The following is a 19,857-nucleotide window of genomic DNA, read 5'->3' as shown; positions in this document are numbered from 1 at the left end:
GTTATTGGAAAATGTTTAAAACATGGTAACTTTTTTATTGCCTTTATATATAAGCATGAATACTTACACTATATTGATTCCCAATTCATTATTAATTCCGAAAAACTCATCATCTTCCTGTTCTTCATTTGTGTCGATATCAGTTATTCATTTTCTCCCTAAAAAAATCCCCTCCAAAAGATCCCCTTTTTCAAATTATATCCCCTAAATTTAAGGGGAACCCCCCCAAGTTGGCATCACTGTTAGATGAGTATTAGTAAAAAATTAATTCTCTCTCTCTCTAATATTGGCTTCTGCTATCACAGATAAACTTGCCCGTGCTATGAAAACGCGACCTCCTCCCTTCTCTTTTTTTATGGTATTTGCTTCCCTTTGACGCAGTAGACCAGTCTCCTTCTATTGCATAACATATGTTATGCAACCGTCGCTTCGTCCGGGGACGTGGTGTGTCTTGCTTAACGCAAACTACGTCTGTATGTTATTGATAGACACTGAGTCCACGTGAATTGAGATTTTCTTGCGTAATTAGAACTTTTGGCTTGAGTATCTGCGTTCTATCTTCACTCGCTGGTAGGTACTCACCGGACACAGCATACATACAAAGGTTGTGACATTAGGATTGAAACTAATAAATTTGGTATACCAAACCACTTACTCTATAAACGTTTCACGGAAATAGTCGGAGATGCTTTTGTAGTTCGGTGTGACCACCTGTAGAGGTCGCAGCAATAATTGGTCAAATTATGAACACGCGTAGTTGACACCAATGCTGTCAGCTGGCAACGATTTTCAACTCCCTCTATAACTTAGAATCGGAACTAAACAAACCATCGAAACTTTTCCTGGAGATTAATTACTCTAACACCAAATTGATATTTTATGCACTCGACGCGCGTTTCGCTAAAAAGGTAAGCATCTTCAGAAGAACAATACTGTATCAATTGATATTTCAATCAGCGGTACGGCAGCCCAATAACAGACTGGATAACTGAAGCTAACGCCACAATACAACGAGAATAAACATCACAGATTGGAAGAATGATGTCACAGATACTCAGACCAATGATATCAAGACCTTACACCCCACTGGAGGCTAGCCTCTTCTAACGCTATAATTTCCGCAACTAAAATTACAAATCGGGACGTATGTCGCTGGTTGGATCGGTCTCACGGAGCTTGTGTTTTGTAAAGCGATCGGAGGCTTGGCTCCCTTGCAACGTATGGCATTTATTATTTCCGGTTGATGGTTTCTTCGTTATTCGTTCGTGGGCGTTGCGTTTGAGGTTTTTTGATGCAAGATACAGTGCGGTACGTACTACGTAGTGAGTGATAGTGTTTTTCGGGCATATTATGTATTTATATTAAAAATTAATGGTAAAGTAATGATACCCGAGCATTTTTAGAAAAAAACAAACATGATTATTTGTCAATATCTTTCAATTTATTGCGATGAATAGCCTCAAATTTTAAAGGGAGGCTAGCCTCCTCTGACGAGCCGCCGCTGTTTTAATGTATCAACCCACTAGAAAAAAAAGTGATGAAGCATAAGGAAAAAACAGATAAAACAGAAATAAATACTTTTCTTAGCGATTATAGGCTAGGAAAGTACTAAAAATGGACCAAATTTTTGGACTGAAACTTTGAATGTATAAAAGAAATAAAACGATGTCTGTTTTACTTTACTAAATGATGTATATATATTTACAATATCAAATAATATTTACAAAATAACGTAATCTCATTTACATCATACTATACATTAAGCTAGAATATACAGTGATAATTATCCAAAATAAATATACTGAATAGAAAAACAAATAAAACCTTTGGTTCTCAGTTGAGGCCTTGCGATCATCGTGTTCACGAGAAAAAAATTAGTGAGGAATGTCGGTATATTTTCAGAAAATAAATACATCTCCGTAAATATTGTATATGTGCTATATTTTCTACTGTTACTTCAATATTTACACGGACTAATCTACACACGAGAAATAATAGGCCCACGTATTACTACATATCACATTCAAATACAAATTCCTTCTTAACAGCATCAACCAAATACTGTGAAATACTACAAAACCGAATGGCGTATGCCTCATTTCAGGAATAAAAATTGTTACATATAAGAATCGTACCATCAACAAACAAAAATGTATAATCGATGTAGAATAGAACCCACGTAGAATACAGGCGATTTTTCGTTTCATGTTTTGCTACACCTCTCAGATATGTACCTACAAACGCCATTGAACATTTGTGTCACGAACCCTTTCCCAGTGAAATTATGAAAGAAGGAAATGTCCAGCGAAACTCGACCACAAAAACAACAGACTCGAAGGGTTTCATCAATATAGAGGGAAACTTCAAGGTACAGCTTGTCGAATCTAGGAAGACTTGACAGTTCTTTCTCTCTCGCTCTCATAGTCTTCTAAACAAACGCACATCTAGTGGGCGGGCCAATAACGGAATTCAGAAAGCTCTTCCTACATTCGACAAGTTGTACCTCCCGGACTCAACAAGACCAGTGATATTTTTTAAATTTTATTTCACGTTTAATGAAGTTTATCGTTTTCCGATAAATTATTGCATGTAATCCTCCAAAAATGTGCATTGTATTTGATAGATAGCATAGTCAAAGAAACGCCTGAAAAAACAAAAACCACACCGTTTCGAATACGGGCCGTTCAAGTATTACATGAGCACTATAGGGGGGTGGGGGGTCTAGATGATGATTAAGTCAGCAGCAGTTGAGTAAGAGCTTTGCTTACTTTTGCTGACAATGGAGATGGGGTAAATAATTGTAATAAATATGCTTACATAATACTTGAACAGCCCCAAATCAGCAGAATAATAGTCGACACAAATCTCGTTCTGACGATACTTAAAAAATTCAATGAATTTTTTCTTTGAAACTCACACCTCTGATAGGTGAATCAGCAATAACAAAATCTTTCATAAACTGAGAAAAAAATTAGTTGATTCCTGAAAATGAGAAAAATTGTAGAAACTTAAATATTATCTATATTTTAAATTACATATGGACAGTGCGAGCCTCTGAAACCTGCAGTAAAATGATTATGATCTCTGGGAAAATTGACAGTAGACGATAATTTTTGACTGCACCAGCAAAAGTTCATCGAAAGTGTATTGATTTCATTGTATATTATTTTCATTGTGGCCTGCCACCTGTATGTGCTTCCTTCCTACATAACCAGTGTTAGAAAGCTGCTATTCATAATAGTTTTCAAATTTAACTTTCTAGAACTTTTAATTTTTTCAACTACTTTTCTCATTAAATGACCGATTTCATAGACATTAAAGTCGAGTTTCAACTGAACTAAGCTCGATTATAAGACTTCATCTAAAATGATATTTGGTGTTATCAATTTAGACCATTATAATATTGGAGAGTTCATTCCATCTTTCCACTATAGATAACATGTATGACAGCTGAAGTTTTTCATAGGTGTTACTTTGTCGAATGACAGGAACATATGACTATCAATTTTTATGAACTCTCGCATCAAAACTGATTGATGGTTTCATCTACCTTGGAATGAACTAAATGGACCTTAAATACGCCAATTTGCTATCGACATATCCCTTTCGAATACATGCCTTTCCTGCTCCACCACCTGAATCATCCAATCAAAACAGAGCCCTAGACTACGCCCTAGAAAGAAACTCTTTCATCGAAAGAATACAGACTTATATGTTGGAATCAGGTACATATACAAATACAAAAAATCGTGTTCACTCTTGCCCGAAAGTATCGGTCTCCTCGATGGCGTACGTCAGTTTCTCTACCAACTGTTCGTAGCTCTTATAGGGCGGCAAATCCAGCCTGTTGAAGCAGGTGTGCGATCGCGGCAACCAGGATTCCTTGCCAACCTTTTCTATGCAGAAGCGCTGTGGTCCGTTCGATCCCATTAGCTCGGCGAATCCTCCGACCGGCACGCGGCAGGTGCCAGTGACGAACTGCAGGAGCCTAGCCCTCTTTTCATTGTCGGACTGCTTGACAAACTGAAAAAGAACATCGTTCATCTTGGGATAACAAGTTCAAAAAATTGGCGCAGTCGGAAGGATCTAACTACACAACTCTCACCTGCCAAAACCACACGACTGGTTTGCTGTTCCTCGTATAGTGCCGATAGATGGTGTGCCTCTGCCAATCCTCTACGTCGATTTCCTGCATCCCGCACAGCAGGAGTTCCAACTCGCGCTCGTCGAAGTACTTCAACCACTCGATCGGCACGACCTCGTTGAATCCGTCGAGGAAAGCCTGAGTCTGTTGCTCGATGCCTCGTGTCATCCTCCAGTCGGTCATCAAAGTCAAGTACTCCTCCTTGTTCTCTTCGGTTACGCGTTCCTTGTCGCCGTTCTTGATCAGTTCGTGGTGCACGACTTGGCCAAGCACCTCGAAATCGACGCTGTGGTACAGTTCTAAGCCGCATTCGTCGATGTCGTTCTCTTTGATCCACACTAGCGAGTTATAGAATTCGGGATCGATCGTCTCGATGTCCTTCATGACCAACTTCTTGCCGAGCATTCTTTTGTAAAATGGCATCGTGAAACCGGAGTATATGAATCTGCCGTGGTAGAGCGCCATCGCTATGAACCGGCCTGGAAAGGTGAAGAAACTAATGATTGCTCCATTATCTGCTGGCACCCAACGCGAGGTGCCACACATTTTTTATTACACAATCAAACTATTTAGGCATTTTGAAAGGCACAAACACAATCCTTTCATCGTCAATTGATAAATGACCGAATGCTTAACCTCAAACCACAATTGCATTTCAGTGAATAACAGGTTCGACAGTTAAAATTAATTCCAATGCATGTATATTTGTGGAATGGTACCACTGCAATTATTTCATAGTATTTTTGATCCCTTGCAACTGAAATGATATGAACTGTAAATGTAGCAATCCGGCGCCCAACGTGGGGCGCCGAAAAAAAAATATAGCGTGGCTCGTTCTTATAATTGGAATAGTTACCTATGAATTTGAAGTATGTCAAATGCTCCGGATTAACATATGAAGCGGGATTTATCTGCAGACTGTAGTTGTTCTTGTTGGCATACTCGAAGAGGCAGTACATGGGGTTGAGAGCTTCGTGAGAGACCAGGAAAAACCATTCTCGACTCACGCCACCGTAATCTAGTCCTTCTTCGCCTTTGAGAATGATGTACAGCCTGCGACGTAGCTCGTAAGCCGGTAGGCGCATGATCGTGTGGAAAGAGTCTTCGAACAAGGTTTGTCTCGTCACCTGTATTTTGATGTGACTTGGCAGGGCGTTACTTTGACACAGGAATCTGCGGAGTAATATTAAAATAATACAAAGTAGCAAACCAACTTCCTTTTCAATAAATGAAGCATCTTCGAGGGAATAAATCAATAGGTGCTAGATTGGCCAGTTCTATCGGCCATTACCAAATAGAAAGTGTTAGCGTTGAAACAATGCATACCTGAACTGACTGATTTTCCATTTGAAAGACCTCTCGTACGCTCTCGGCACTCCATAAACTCCTTTGGGGCCTTTAGGAGCGCCGGGACGGGGATCGTCAAAAGTGGTGGTCTTCGTGTTGTGGTCTACAAAGTATCGTTTTTGGTCTTCAGTGTATCTAATTTCCCACCCAGGCGGTAAGGCTACTTCCTCCACTTCGCTTATTTCTTGGCCTTGGGTTCTTGGGTCCTCCCATTGCGTCGTGCGGTTTTTGTGGTTGACAAAATATACGCGACCTGTAATGATAAGTTATGTGAAGACGGGGATCAATGAGAACATGGAAAGTTGATCTAAAAAAGGTTCCCGCATACCAGAAAAGTAATAGTACTTTTCTCAACGCCTGGAGTAGTTCAAATCGACAATAATAGGAGGTAATGTAATTTCTAATTAGTTGCGCCGGTGTGGCAGTTTTGCCGAAGCTCCAAAACTGCGAAGGGGGCATCATCAACCACGAACCACTCCGTACACCATGGGGCAAGTGATCCATTGGATCCGAGAATCATGTGCTCTGAGTAAACACAAGATGACAATCTACTGCATTTGTCAGATCTTGAGGTTCGAGATTAGGGAAGATATCATTTCACCAATGACACAAAAACAGTAACTACCATTTCAACGGGGTAGTCTGGATTGAGTCTGTGAATTTCAAAGTTTACGTCTCAATATTCCATTATTTTTCCTTCCCCTTTTCTGACGATATTCGTGTCAGCCTGAGCTGAAAATTCCAAGACGAATATCGTCTTACTTTGATGGTCGAGGAAGGTTGTATCAACCTGTATGAACGGTGGCAACGAATTGTTTTGTCCTTGAAAAAAAAGGGAGCTTCTCACCCAAACTTCAATCGAGGATTCGTCCATTCTAACCTCAAACTTCAGCTTGTAATAACATTAACCCTAATCCTAGAGAAAAGTGATCTGGAACGCTCGGAAAAGTATTTTCCTTGGATCTCAAAGAAAAATTAAAATAAATACCTTCTGGCTGTACTCTCTTTTCCCATCCCGCAGGCAGGGCACCCAGTCCGTCATCCTCATCTGACACGGCAGACGGTCCAGGAGCAGGAGCGGGTCCAGTTGGTTGATGTTGAGAGTACAAGAACCGCTGGTTACCTAAAATAATCAACAATAATGCCCCATTCGATTCAGTCCTTCAGAAAGTACAGATACCTTGTTGGACTATATGCTGTCTCTGTCCTTGCCACTGCTGGAAGTGCTGCAGTCGTTCAGAGTTCGGTCTCTGCCATGTCGTCGTACGGGAATTGTGATCAACGTAGTAGACGCGACCTCTAGGATCGCGGCGCATTTCCCATCCAGTGGGCAGGGGCTGCGGCCTCTCCCAAGAAGTCGACCTGAAATATGACACCATTCAGTAAAATTTCTGTGAGTTCCACAAAACTCATAAATACTACAAGAAAAACTATATTGTTGCATATATATTTGAAGGAAAGGTTTTACCGAGTGTTATGATCGACATAATATCGTCTTCCGTAAGTATCAAATCGCATCTCCCAGCCAGGCGGTAGAGGTTCAGAGTCTGTTCTGTTTTCTTCCGGTTCGCTCTGCGCAATGTTGCCGTTTGGCACTGTTATAGGTGGACCAATACTACCTGAAACCCCCAAGAAGAGAATTAAAACCAAGTCCATATCTGTTTCTTTTCAACTGAAAAGAACAGAGATAGACAACTAAGTACAGACAAAAACAGACAAGCATCTGCCCGCGAATAAATCAAGCAATAATGTAGATATATCAAGGAGGTTACATACAGCGCCATCTGCCCGCGAATAGATCAAGCAATAATGTAGATATATCAAGGAGGTTACATACAGCGCCATCTGCCCGCGAATAGATCAAGCAATAATGTAGATATATCAAGGAAGTTACATACAGCGCCATCTGCCCGTGAATAGATCAAGCAATAACGTCAATATATCAAGGAGGTTATGTTCAGATTAAAATACACGGCCTTCAAACCGGAAAAATTGTGACTCTGATTCACGTCCTTCACACAAAAATCACCTACCATTGGGAATGCTGTTGGTGCTGGGCGACATTGCGAGGGGCACGACGGACATGGAGGGGCGCCTCTCGGCACTCTCCAAGCTGTTTCTGGAGAAGCTCGGCACGACATTTTCGGCCCCAGTCGTCCTCAGCTTGGCTCTGATTCCGTTCAAGACGCTGCGGTGCGAAGAATCGCTACTGTTGCCTGCGTTCTGAGTCAAAGGAGTGGTGCTAGAACGAGCGTAGTTCGACATATCAACGATCAGACCTTTGAAAGTGCACATCAGTTCGCCGACTTTCGTGGCGGTTTCGATTTGTTTGCTGTCGTTCATCAAATCCAGGGTTAGGTCGAGATTGTCGCATCTGGAAGGGGTTACAATTGAGTAAAAAAAAATATGTTATTACTGCATTACAAATAAGGAAGTACTTCTTTGATGGACATTCAAATGTCGTGTCATCGTATTATACTACAAAAATAGTTCATAGGTTTTCAATCGACAACATGAATTGATAGAAAAGTTACATAAAAATGTTTTTCCTAAATATAATGTACTTCTCAACCCTGATATTGGTATAACCGCAAAGGTGGAAACTGTAACGTTAATACGAGGGGGTCTGCACAGTTTATGACCTCAACATGAAGATGTCAGTACTCGTTAACAAAAAATATAGTGAATTTCGTTGTTCATCTGTTGATAGTTACTCACCAAAGTTTCAGCCATTCATTTTGGATGCGCAGGAACCTTGCGACGTCACTAACGATTGATATGAACTTGGCAACACTGCATAACTTACTCATACTGCAGTATTTAATTTTCTTCTTCTTATTTTTTGTTGTTCATGTGTGCGACATTGCCAACTTGCTTTTGAGGCCGATTCGATAGTTAGTTCCGAAATGAGTTTTTCAAATTCACTTCGAAAAGTATTCAAATTGATGTTTCAAATGTTGGGTTTTAATTTTTAAAGGGATATTCTAGGTATTCTATTTAAAAAAAAAGGAAAATCATCTTTATAAATCAACAATTAAGGCAAAATATAAATTATAGTTCAATACCATTAACACAAGCCACATAAACAACAGTTGTTTTGTTATTTATTTATATAGAGGTGCACAAAATGTCATATGTCACAGAATGTCTCGGAACTTAAGTAAACAGAACAGCACGCCTCTGAAATATGTCATCATTGTTTGTCTCATACAGGTAACAGATTCATTGTCCTTTACTAGCTATAACCGATGTTGTCAAATGGTGAAATAGAAACGAATCCCTTTTAAGAAGCATTTCATATTACGGAACAAAGATTTAATATTTGGAATTTTGTTAAAGAGGATATTTCCTTGACTTTCTTATGATTCACAAAATTATACACAATTTGGAACGTGGTTTGAAAGGGGGGGGTGAGTCTCAATGGTAGAATCATCACAAGCATTTTTTGAACTTCGATTTTACTTTAAAATGGAGAACTAACGAATAATATCGACTTTACCATTTCATTTCAGAAAATGTAAGGTCTATTTCGATATAAACCTGCTTTATAATCACAATGATGAAGTACAAGTTCTACAAAGACAGTTGAGAAATAAAATCAGTTCCAATTTGTTCAATAGAGTGATAAAAATCGATAATTCAATACTGAATCACGCAAAACGAATAATTACCTGCCGTTAAAATGGAACAGCAGCAAATACAACTCGACCTTCTTCTCCCCAATGGTGGTATCCTTGCGTAAATTATTGTGGTCTTTGACGACGAAGTTAATCTTGGACTGCGGCGTAACAAGCACCTTGAACGTTTCATCCCATTTCGGTTGGAGCGTCGTCTTGACAGTCTCCGTCTTCACTGGAGTTTTGTCGTCGACGGATATTTCGACGTAGGGCGTCGGTTTGAGGAGGAAGTTGGTCGGTTTCAGGTGGGCACATTCCACTGAGCATATTAAATGTTGATTATAAACTTGGAAAAACACTTCCGGTATATGTCAGTAGACAAGTAACATTCCAATCTAATTTGACTGTTTATAAAACAATAATCCTACCACACTTTGATTACTGTGCTAATCTGATATCATCACTAGACGGTAATTCTATCTCTACAAAAGTTACAAAACAGAGGAATGCACTCGTTATCAAAATGCCGTAAGTGTATTCATATATTATCGATGACAGTAAAAGATAGATTACAATATTTTCATTTTTTTAATACTCACTGTAAAAGCACCACATTACTTCAATGAATTCATTACATATAACCATCAGATTCACAAGAGAAAGAGATGACTTGGTTGTCTCACCAACTAACCTTGCAAGAACAATGAACTCTACTTTCAACAGAGGACTCTTGGACTATAACAAGCTTCCTAATGAAATTAAACAAAGTAACACCCTCCAACTCTTCAAATGCTCCTTATCTCAATATCTACGAGCACACTATTATTCCAACTGAGTTGTTCATCATTCTTCTCTCTAATAATCTCTTCATCATCAACTACTGCTACTCTTTTACACACTTTATTTTACTGTATAGGTCTTATATACTTTATTTTGTTCAATAACTTATATATTCGTATAATATTTATGTACATTAAGACATCTATTTCTAATAAATCTACCTATTAATGATTCAAATATTTCGACAATGGTTACTGTCATCATCAGGAAACTGTAAGATGATTATTTTGGATGAAATTCAAAAGAAATTGTCAGAACTGTTAACAATTAGCCACCAATCTCATTGATGGAAAATTATTAATATAATATAATATTGTTAATTGTTAATAAGTTTTCTTCAATCATTCATTTGAGCAATAAGCTATCGGACAAGTAGTCCTTCCTCTCTTCAGATTTCAATTATTTGGTGTGAATTTTCATTGACTTTTCATCCAAGTTTAACCTCAAAAATGCTTTTCTTGTAATCAGCTATCTATATATTTGTTTAAAGAATAGAATAAAGACGCAAAAAATATATAAAAACACCTGATTGTACTCAGTATTGTTCTCAAATAATCCTCTTCAAGATATCTTATCTATCGGATACCTTCAATAACTTATGGTTCACCCATGTTCAAGTGTGAATAAAAAAATAAATAAGATTGTACAAGATGGTCTTTTGTACAACAAAAGACTCATCAAAGTATTGTGGCAAGGAAACATTGTTTTGTACATTGTTGGAATATAACTTTCTATAAAGCTTGATAAGACAAAAACTGCAGGAAATAAGATAGACTTCACATAAACAAATCAACATTAACATTGCAATCAGGTGCCAGAGAGATATATGTCCAATCAGCCGGCAATTTTTCCGTATCATCAACATAATTTATCTCTGAGATAGATGTGTTTTCAAGGCCAGAAAATTCACTTTACGAATTACTTATCAAAAGCTGATACCATTGTTACTTATCTTCACATGACTAACTGTTGAAATGACCTTTGAAGTCTGTGAAACTCCCACCAAAATAATTCTACTCAAATTGACATCAAAATCAGCCAGTGGGAATTCCCAAGAGCTTCGTTAATATGCTGAAAGGCACCTGTTATGGTAAATTTAAATATTCACCAACCTGTAATCTTCAGCTCATGCCAGCCAGGAACATTTGCCTGTGCTTGATCCATTTCATGGAATGCAACTGAACATCTAGAATGGGAAACAAACAATCATTTCATGCAATAACACAAACTAGGAGTTGGCGAAGAAATCATGAAATTGTGTAATTGTTTCGTACACCCGTTTTCTAATTACCCCACTAACAAATATTATGGTATTCCCTGATGTTTCACAACAAAGTAAGGACACGCGATTGTCTCGATCGCCCTCTATTAGTTACCAACGAACTGATAAGACGGAGTGAAAATATGCAAATATTGTAAAATTTATCGAGGCAGCAGTTTGTACGGCTTCATTATCGGTAACAAAATTATAATAAAAAATACTTACCAAACGCTGACGTAAGGAAACATTACACAATGTAAAAAACGCTTTTTAGAGACGAATTGATGCAAAATCGAACAGTTCTTGCATAGCACAATGAAAACTCTTTTAATTTAAACTCTTCAGCAACTTACGAAGGAAAAAATTACACAATTGAGAACTATTTACCGAATTTCCACTGACAACAGTGACAACACTAAAATCTACTCCATTATCTTTCGCGAGAGCAGAGTTGTCATCTGTCAAACTCTTCAGTGACACTGACAGCTGTGACAAGTGTAAAACTCAGAACCACAAAACTCAAGTCTAGCTGCATTCGAGTTGTCGCTCTGTTTGCTCGGTGTGGATCCCGAACGACCATAAACATTATTTCAAGTCAGGGTTTGTTCGACAGAAATTAGAAATGGAACGTTTCCGGAAAAAACTTACAACTTGCTCGATTATGCATTCATATTTTACTAAAAATTGGAAATGAAAACGCTACCGGCATATTAGCCATATTTGCCCCCCCCCCCACTCTATCTTTCTTCGTGGGTCAATGCTCTCTGTCTAATGGTCAGATTGCGCAGTCCTTAGGCGCAGTCCAACTTTTCATATGGTCTTTTAGCATTCTTCTATGTCTATGCGATATATGTGAACATAACCTCTAACCTCAGCATTTTCATAGAAACAAGCAATAGAAGAACAGACAGGCTTTTGTGGTGGCTAGAATTGTATTATTTTCTCACAATGGGCCCTGAAAAACATGTGGGTTGCTTGGTAGTGGACACAACCGCGTTCATACAAAACGCTCAGCTTCAGGTATGTCTTAAGAAAAATCTCCAAAGTTACAAATAGCATGCTCGTTTTTTTTTACAGAATGTAGCAGAAACCATTATAACTTGCCCTGAAGTGGTAGCAGAAATAAAAAACAAGCGGCAACTTAAACGACTAGTAGTCCTCCCCTACGATTTAATTGTCAAAGAGGCTTTTCCTGAAAACATACATGTAGTAAGCGAGTTTGCTAAAAAAACTGGTGATTATCCCAGTCTTTCCGCAACGGACATCAAAGTTATGGCGCTCACATACCAATTAGAGAAAGAAAAAGTCGGGACAGATCACATCAGACTTGTGCCACTCATGCGAAAAGCTGAGATTACTACAGAAAATAAGCCAGCAGGTATTTATTATTAATATATTATTTTGATATGTAGCCTCATATTTATAGGAAAGGTCACAAGTATTCAAATCACGTCTGTCTCATTAGGAGTTCCTTGAAATATTTATTTTATTAATACATTGGTATCTCTCTTAAACATGCTTATCAGACTCATTTTGATTTCTGTTAGATATCAGTTCGAACGAACCAGGTTTCTACTTACCCAGTAAAACGAAGAAAAACCAGACTGAGAATGATGTTGAAGAAGAGTCAAAGGAACAGCAAACTGGAGAATCTGAATTGATTGAGGACAATACCGAAGTAAAGCAAGATATCACAATTGAGAAACAATCACCTACAGAAGATCATGGCTCTGAGAGCGATGAATACGAGACAGCATCGGAATCTGATGAACACGACAGCTTAGCGGACGTTTTGGTTCCAGTGCTCAGCAATTATGAAGAGGAATCTGAAGAAAGCGATGAGGAAGATGATGAGGATGACGGCACAGGTTGGATAACACCTTCCAACATCAAACAATTCAAAAAAACCTCTGAACTGGCTGTAGAAAAAAAAGTTGAGGTAGCTTGCATGACAACAGACTTTGCGATGCAGAACGTGCTTCGCCAAATGAACTTGAACGTCAGCGCCTTAGACGGACGCCTCATCAAACACCTGAGGACCTACATCCTCCGCTGCTACGCCTGTTTCAAGACTACGAGTGTAATGACTAAGAAGTTCTGTCCAAAGTGTGGGAACGACACCCTGAAGAAGGTAGCCGTGTCTTTGGACGAGAATGGGAAACTTCAGATACATATTAATGCCAAAAGGCCGCTCACTGCACGAGGAAAGAAGTTCAGTTTGCCTCGGATCAGAGGAGGAAAGCATCCTAATAATCCTATTTTAGTTGAGGATCAGCCGATGCCTCATAACATGCCGTCGAGGTTGGCAAGAATGAAAAACAACCCCATGGAAGAGGACTACGTTGCAGGTAAAATTATTTTTCATTGATCAAAGCAAACTTGAGAAATCAATTGTTATTCATATTCTATCCCTGTCATAAACATTCTTGTTTCTTGGAATTAATACAGATTATCATTATTATTCTTTAAGGTTTACCCCTTGGCAAATATTTTTATTCCCTAAGATTTAGAGATAACGTGAACTTGAAGCATTTCTTTTTCCAGGAGTCTCGCCTTTCGTCATGAGAGACATCAGTTCTAAATCCGCACAGCTCTGCATCAGACCTGGCCAAGAGTTCAAATACTGGATGAGAAAGAATCCCAATGAAGCTCGAAGAAAAAGAAAATGAAATTATATTGTTAGAAAATATATAAGTTTATTTCAAAGTTACTTCGGTTGGATTTTATTCTTTGAGATTGAAAAAACACTACTCAATGGTTTACAAAAATTTATTTGTATCTTTTTCTGGAACATTTCTGAGAGCAAATCACACCTCTGGCATTGTTAAAAATAATCAGGTTCGCATTGTCTCCATTGGTGAAATAGTGCTGCTCCTCGTTACCCCAAGCTACAGGGCAATCGTCAAAACCCTGAACGTAGACCGACGTCCAAGTTGTCGCCAACGGATTACAACCAAACCTAAAAACAAAATATTTATCGTAACACAATGACCTCTCGATGGGAAAAACAACTGTTCAACTCACATTACCCCTTCAATCAGCCTGCTGACGTCGCTGCTTGTGAAAAATCCCCTCCACTGTAAGCATTTGATCGTTTCGGTCCTCCCGCTCACAGATGGCGCCACGTAGCTTGACAGATAGTCATCTAGGTCAGGGCTTAGACTGCCACCTAGAGACACCATTCCCAACCACTCTGCAAACTCCGAGGCTTCATTCCTGTCAATGCTGGACAGATCAATCGATGGAATTTCACAGGTGACTGTCTTTTCGTTAAATGCCGGCCTGCATTCTTTCACCTTGTAACCAGAGTCCGCGAGGTACTTTGCTATCGACGAAGGACATACGTCTTCTGTTGGTGGTTGCCAGGATACGAGTACGGTGAAATTCTCAAAGCTTTGTAAACGGGATTTCAGCTTGGCGAGTTTTTTTTTGTTGTGGAGTAGTTTATCTTCTGCCAAGTCTATGGTAACGACTGGAAAGCGAGGAATTGGATTATCGACACTGTTTAATGCATTACAATCACAACAGCACTTACCTAAAGAGCAACACGTTCATTAGATGAGTGTTGCTTTTAGAAAGTGAGAGGAAAGAATGTTTGGGAGTGTTATGATTGTAATGCAGATAGAGTTGATGTGAAAAACGTATATGCAAATGCAACATATCCAGAAAGTCTGTTCCGTAATATCCGGAGGTTGATTTTTACAGCGTTCATTAAATTTGAACAGGTCAATTTGTATACCCGAGAATTCAGTAGAGTCACAGTTAATTCAATAGTTTGAGGCTATCATTACAGTATTTCATTCACATCTGAAGTTCACAAACTAACCCTATGATGAGAATTTTATCAATTTTCTGGCTATGAATTTTATAAAGACATGTTTTGCTACACAGTAGTTTCAGCAGTTTGGCTGATACATCAAACTATTCTACAATGTATTTTATACAACAGTAGGTAATTATAAAATTTAATTGATTAGTTTAATTCTGGTAAAACAGGTAATTTATAAATATATTGATTACTGAAATATTACGTTTGGGAAAACAGGTAATTTATAAATGTTAATTATTGGCATTCCATGCAAAAACTTAATTGGATCAATTATTAATTCTGGTAAAACAGGTAATTCATTAATATGTTGATTACTGACATGTTAAGTCAAAACTTGATTAGATAAATGATTAATTCTGGTGAAACAGGAAATTTATAAATATGTTGATTGTTGTAATTTTAAGCCAAAACTTAATTAGATAAATGATTAATTCTGGTAAAACAGAAAGATTTGGAAAACAAACAATATAATATTACGTTTGGGAAAACAGGTAATTCATAAATATGTTATTTATTGGCATTTCATGCAAAAACTTAATTGGATCAATTATTAATTCTGGTAAAACAGGTAATTCATTAATATGTTGATTACTGACATGTTAAGTCAAAACTTGATTAGATAAATGATTAATTCTGGTGAAACAGGAAATTTATAAATATGTTGATTGTTGTAATTTTAAGCCAAAACTTAATTAGATAAATGATTAATTCTGGTAAAACAGAAAGATTTGGAAAACAAACAATATAATATTACGTTTGGGAAAACAGGTAATTCATAAATATGTTATTTATTGGCATTTCATGCAAAACTTAATTAGATCAATTATTAATTCTGGTAAAACAGGTAATTAATGAATATGCTGATTACTGAAATTATAAGTCAAAACTTAATTAGATAATTGATTAATTCTGGCGAAACAGGTAATTTATAAATATGTTGATTATTGTAAATTTATGCCAAAACCTAATTAGATAAATGATTAATTCTGGTAAAATTGGAAGATTCGGAAACCAAACAATGAATTATTATGTTTGGAAAAACAGGTAATTCATAGATGTTAATTATTGGCATTTCATGCAAAAACTTAATTAGATCAATTATTAATTTTGGTAAAACAGGTAATTCATTAATATGTTGATTACTGAAATTATAAGTCAAAACTCAATTAGATAAATGATTAATTCTGGTGAAACAGGAAAATTCGGAAAACAAACAATAAAGTATCACGTTTGAGAAAACAGGTAATTTATAAATATGTTAATTATTGGAATTTCATGCAAAAACTCAATTAGATAAATGTAATTCATGAACATGTTGATTACTGTAAATTTATGCCAAAGCTTAATTAGATAAATGATTAATTTTGGTAAAAGAGGTGATTTATAAATGTGTCGATCATTGTAATTCCACACCAAAACTAGTTATCAAAGACACGTCTGAATAAGCTATAGTATAGCGAAAATCTCGCAATATACTGTTTCTTGATTCATCACATGCCTCATCAGTGTTCTTGTGTTTGTAAAATTCAAATTGACTTTCAGTCTGTACATTGACATAATGGCAGCTCCAATAATTGATTGATCGATTTTATGTGAGAATGAACTTTTTCATTTTCTTGGTTGCTTATTTATCAAACTGTAAATGAAGACTGATACGAGATTCAATAAAGGAAACTTACTGTTCCCGAAACTTGGACCTGAAGATGAAGTCAAGATGACTCGAAACTTTTGTGATGCAGCACCAGTTTTTTTTTTATAAATTGATTTCACAACAAAAATGTGGAATAAATCGTTGAGTTCCTATATTGATTTATCACACTTTATTGCCAATATCGGTCTAACAACCATTTCTTAAAAAAAAACAAACATGAAAAAATATGCAATTTACAGATATATGATAATAAAAAGTAGCAAAGGTAAATAAAATGAAAATTTGCAATCTAAAATAATGCTAAAAACAATCTCAAAGACTTTTTATAACAACTTTCAACCCAAGACCATTTATTTGAGTAAAGTTCATGAGCCACACGTCACACCTATATCAAAAATAACACTATTATCACATCAACCCTAACTCAACTAGTAAAAGACAAAGTAGGTCGTATATCCAAATCAAAATTATGCGAACGGATGTATTCCTTGAAAGTTTTCAATTCTTCCATCTGAATCCCTTGCCAACTTTCCAACTCGGATAGAACTCTCAGGTTCTTGCTGCTCGCCAGGAGCAGTTCCACGGTCCGCATATTCATGTCGCTGCTGTAGAGCACGCGGAACTCCTCTAGCTTCCTCAGGGGGTTCACGGAGAGCACATTCACGACAGAAGAATGCGTGATGCCCGTCGATGACCCTAAGTGGACGTAGCGGATGTTGACTGCGTGACTCAGCACGAATTCTAGGTGGCTTACGGCCCCGTCCACCACCCAGAAGATCCTCTCCAGGTTCAAAAACGGGCGCACTTTGAAGCTGTTAGATATCAGCGGGCTGCTTCGGAAATCGCAGTTGTAGAGCACCAGGTTCTTCAGCTTGGGGCAGCTTTGGCTTATATCAACCAATACCTTAAAGTCGATCTCCTCCACGTGCTCAAGATGAAGGCTAGTTATATTCCCGCCCCTCACTTCCAGTAGCTGCTTCAAGTAGTCCCCGTAAAAGGCGCAGGAGAGCAGTTTAAGATCTCGCAGGTTGTCTAGGGATATCAGAACCGTCAAGTCCGAGATCTGCTCGTCATGGAAGAGACTCACGTATTCGATTTTAGGAAACATGTCTACAAACAGTCTCAGGTTTTCTGTAGAAATATCGCGAGACTGGATCTTGCGCAGCCCGAAAGGGCCTGAGCTAGAGTACTTCTGGTGAAGGCACTTTATCACAGGCCCAAACTCGTCACACCGTCCGATGTCCTGCAGTTTGGGCAGGCCTATGATGAGCTGTGCCAGTCCGTCAGTCGTAACCGAAGTCCTGTGTAGTTGCAGTTCCCGCAGGTTCCGGCATTTGAGCAAATGGGGGATACTTCGGTCCGTAACCGATCTGGAGGACGTCAGATCCAAGCACTGCATGGAGGGACAGTAATCGCCGACGGTTTGTACGATGATATCAGTACAGTCGAAGCAGAGGCAGAGGGACTTGAGGTTCTTCATCCTAGATATGCTATTTAGTAGATATTTGTTGAATTCTGCTGTCTGCCAACCCCCTGAGCAGGAGCCTAGGTTGAGGATTTCTAGTCCGGTTAGGTTGTGCAAGTTCTTGTAGAGGACATAGCGCATGATTTTGGGCCACTGAGAGAAATCGATGCTCCTCAGCTGGGGATTAACGACGACTTCAGTAAGACTAACCACGATGTGCATCTCTGTCACGAAGGAGGACATCAAAGAGTTCGGAAAATATGTCTTTTTCGTTTTTTCTATCACCAGTTTCACAGCTTTGAGTACTTCCACAGCCATATCATTGTATAGATGATGAGGGACGTGCGACGTCAAGAGCTTGTTCAGCCAGTCGACGTTTTGTTGGAGACTAGAAATTATTTTCTGAAGGTCTTTATGTACACGTACGTTAGATATTATCTCAGGCGTGATGTAGACAACAAGGGAGCCTATGCTCCTCAGGGATAGAGTCTGCAGAGAAGGAACGTCTCGATATTTTGGCATAGTCTGAAAAAATTTATGGTGTTAATGTTGGGCACCATAATTTTTTCTGGGTAAATATTAGTTTTGTCTTCACATTATAATGGACCAAAACAATCTAGTCCAATTCAAGATATTTCAAAAACCAACGCGAGCCATTCAAACGAATATTTACCTCTTATGATTTGGTTATACGACTACTTGTGTTTGGGAATGTTTTTCAAAGGACAGACTTACTGTATCGGCTCTTCAGCTTCTGTACAAAATGAGAGACGGTGCCGTCTATTCCCAGAGATTCATAGGTTTCTTTAGTCAGGTTTAGGTGGAGTTGACCATTTGGGGTTAAGCCAATGCAATTATCACAGTCGATTCGTTTATCCAAACTCAAAAGAGTCAATTTTCCTATAAACGAGAGGATTAAGCTCATTTTAAGCTTTCAAAGTAATAACAAACATACCACTTCTTACAAAACTACTGATAAATCTAACGTCAACCAAGTCTGATAAGCTCAGATCGTAAATTTTGTAGTACACAGAGTTTTCTTCAAAATTTTCAAGTTTTCCAAAATTTCCCGAAGATTCCGGAAATATCAAAGTTACCTAAAAAAATTAAACATTGATTCAAGGATTATTTATGTTTCTCACTCACTCACCAGGTGACTGTAATGAAAGTTGTTGATATTATTATTGGTCAAGGGCACCTTTCCTTCGAATTTTTCTACTTGAAATTGCGATTCCGGTGCAGGAAAATTGAAAACTTCAGGGCTGAGCATTCTATAAATCCTTTTTTGTAGAACGCCTGACTCATTTACATCTCTCCCGACAAAAATTCAACTACTGCGTTACAAAACATTTTCCCAAGACGTAGTTCATTATGTTCAATCACTAATAAAAATACAACTTAACCTCAAAATGTAAACATCAAAATACAATGTAGCCAACAAAACATTTTTGAAGTGGCCAAAGCTGTCAAAGCAATCGTCCCTGATTCAAAACTATTTATACTTTCCATATTTTTTTCTATTGTTCCTATTAAGATTGTTTCTAACAAATGTTTGGTGAAATATTCATTCTGAATACCGAAAGACCTTTTTTTTCTGATTTTATTAATCAAACTATTTCAAACAGCAATTTAACTTAAGCATTTGTTGAGCAGACAAAAATAACTATGTATTGTCTGAAACTACTGTCTCTGTTAATAAGGTT

The 19,857-nt window shown here is 37.9% G+C and overlaps 3 protein-coding genes across 5 annotated transcripts; 1 reads left to right on the top strand and 2 right to left on the bottom strand.

Moving 5' to 3' along the window:
• Nucleotides 1–1,672: 1,672 nt before the first annotated feature.
• Nucleotides 1,673–11,669, bottom strand: Su(dx) (Suppressor of deltex). 2 transcript variants are annotated; one of them, XM_023173187.2, is made up of 11 exons: nt 11,435–11,669; nt 11,061–11,134; nt 9,163–9,427; nt 7,525–7,865; nt 6,960–7,110; nt 6,672–6,853; nt 6,480–6,614; nt 5,471–5,744; nt 5,001–5,317; nt 4,106–4,623; nt 1,673–4,023 (listed from the first exon to the last, which is right to left on the bottom strand). In XM_023173187.2, the coding sequence occupies exons 2-11, from the start codon at nt 11,110–11,112 to the stop codon at nt 3,754–3,756; spliced, it is 2,505 nt and encodes an 834-aa protein (XP_023028955.1). In that variant the 5' UTR covers nt 11,113–11,134; nt 11,435–11,669; the 3' UTR covers nt 1,673–3,753. The 2 variants fall into 2 exon arrangements, with proteins under 2 accessions (XP_023028955.1, XP_074042914.1); XM_074186813.1 differs by having other exon boundaries at nt 11,597–11,647.
• A 351-nt stretch (nt 11,670–12,020) lies between these two features.
• On the top strand, nt 12,021–13,919 carry LOC111517137 (RNA-binding protein NOB1). Its single transcript, XM_023173188.2, has 4 exons — nt 12,021–12,229; nt 12,287–12,587; nt 12,757–13,557; nt 13,754–13,919. Exons 1-4 carry the CDS (start codon nt 12,158–12,160, stop codon nt 13,876–13,878), a joined length of 1,299 nt encoding a protein of 432 aa, XP_023028956.1. The 5' UTR covers nt 12,021–12,157; the 3' UTR covers nt 13,879–13,919.
• A 45-nt stretch (nt 13,920–13,964) lies between these two features.
• On the bottom strand, nt 13,965–19,566 carry LOC111517138 (ribonuclease P protein subunit p40). 2 transcript variants are annotated; one of them, XM_023173189.2, is made up of 5 exons: nt 19,305–19,566; nt 19,110–19,251; nt 18,890–19,054; nt 14,234–14,681; nt 13,965–14,168 (listed from the first exon to the last, which is right to left on the bottom strand). In XM_023173189.2, exons 1-5 carry the CDS (start codon nt 19,422–19,424, stop codon nt 13,979–13,981), a joined length of 1,065 nt encoding a protein of 354 aa, XP_023028957.1. In that variant the 5' UTR covers nt 19,425–19,566; the 3' UTR covers nt 13,965–13,978. The 2 variants fall into 2 exon arrangements, with proteins under 2 accessions (XP_023028957.1, XP_074042912.1); XM_074186811.1 differs by lacking the exons at nt 13,965–14,168; nt 14,234–14,681; nt 19,110–19,251; nt 19,305–19,566 and adding an exon at nt 16,844–18,679 and having other exon boundaries at nt 18,890–19,032.
• Nucleotides 19,567–19,857: the final 291 nt, after the last annotated feature.

Source organism: Leptinotarsa decemlineata, unplaced genomic scaffold (assembly GCF_025532065.1).
Source record: "Leptinotarsa decemlineata unplaced genomic scaffold, Ldec_3_MD MMD2_P_RNA_scaffold_5, whole genome shotgun sequence".
Lineage (NCBI taxonomy): Eukaryota > Metazoa > Arthropoda > Insecta > Coleoptera > Chrysomelidae > Leptinotarsa > Leptinotarsa decemlineata.
The sequence above is the reverse complement of the archived record's forward strand: the minus strand, read 5'-3'. Positions and strand labels throughout refer to the sequence as shown.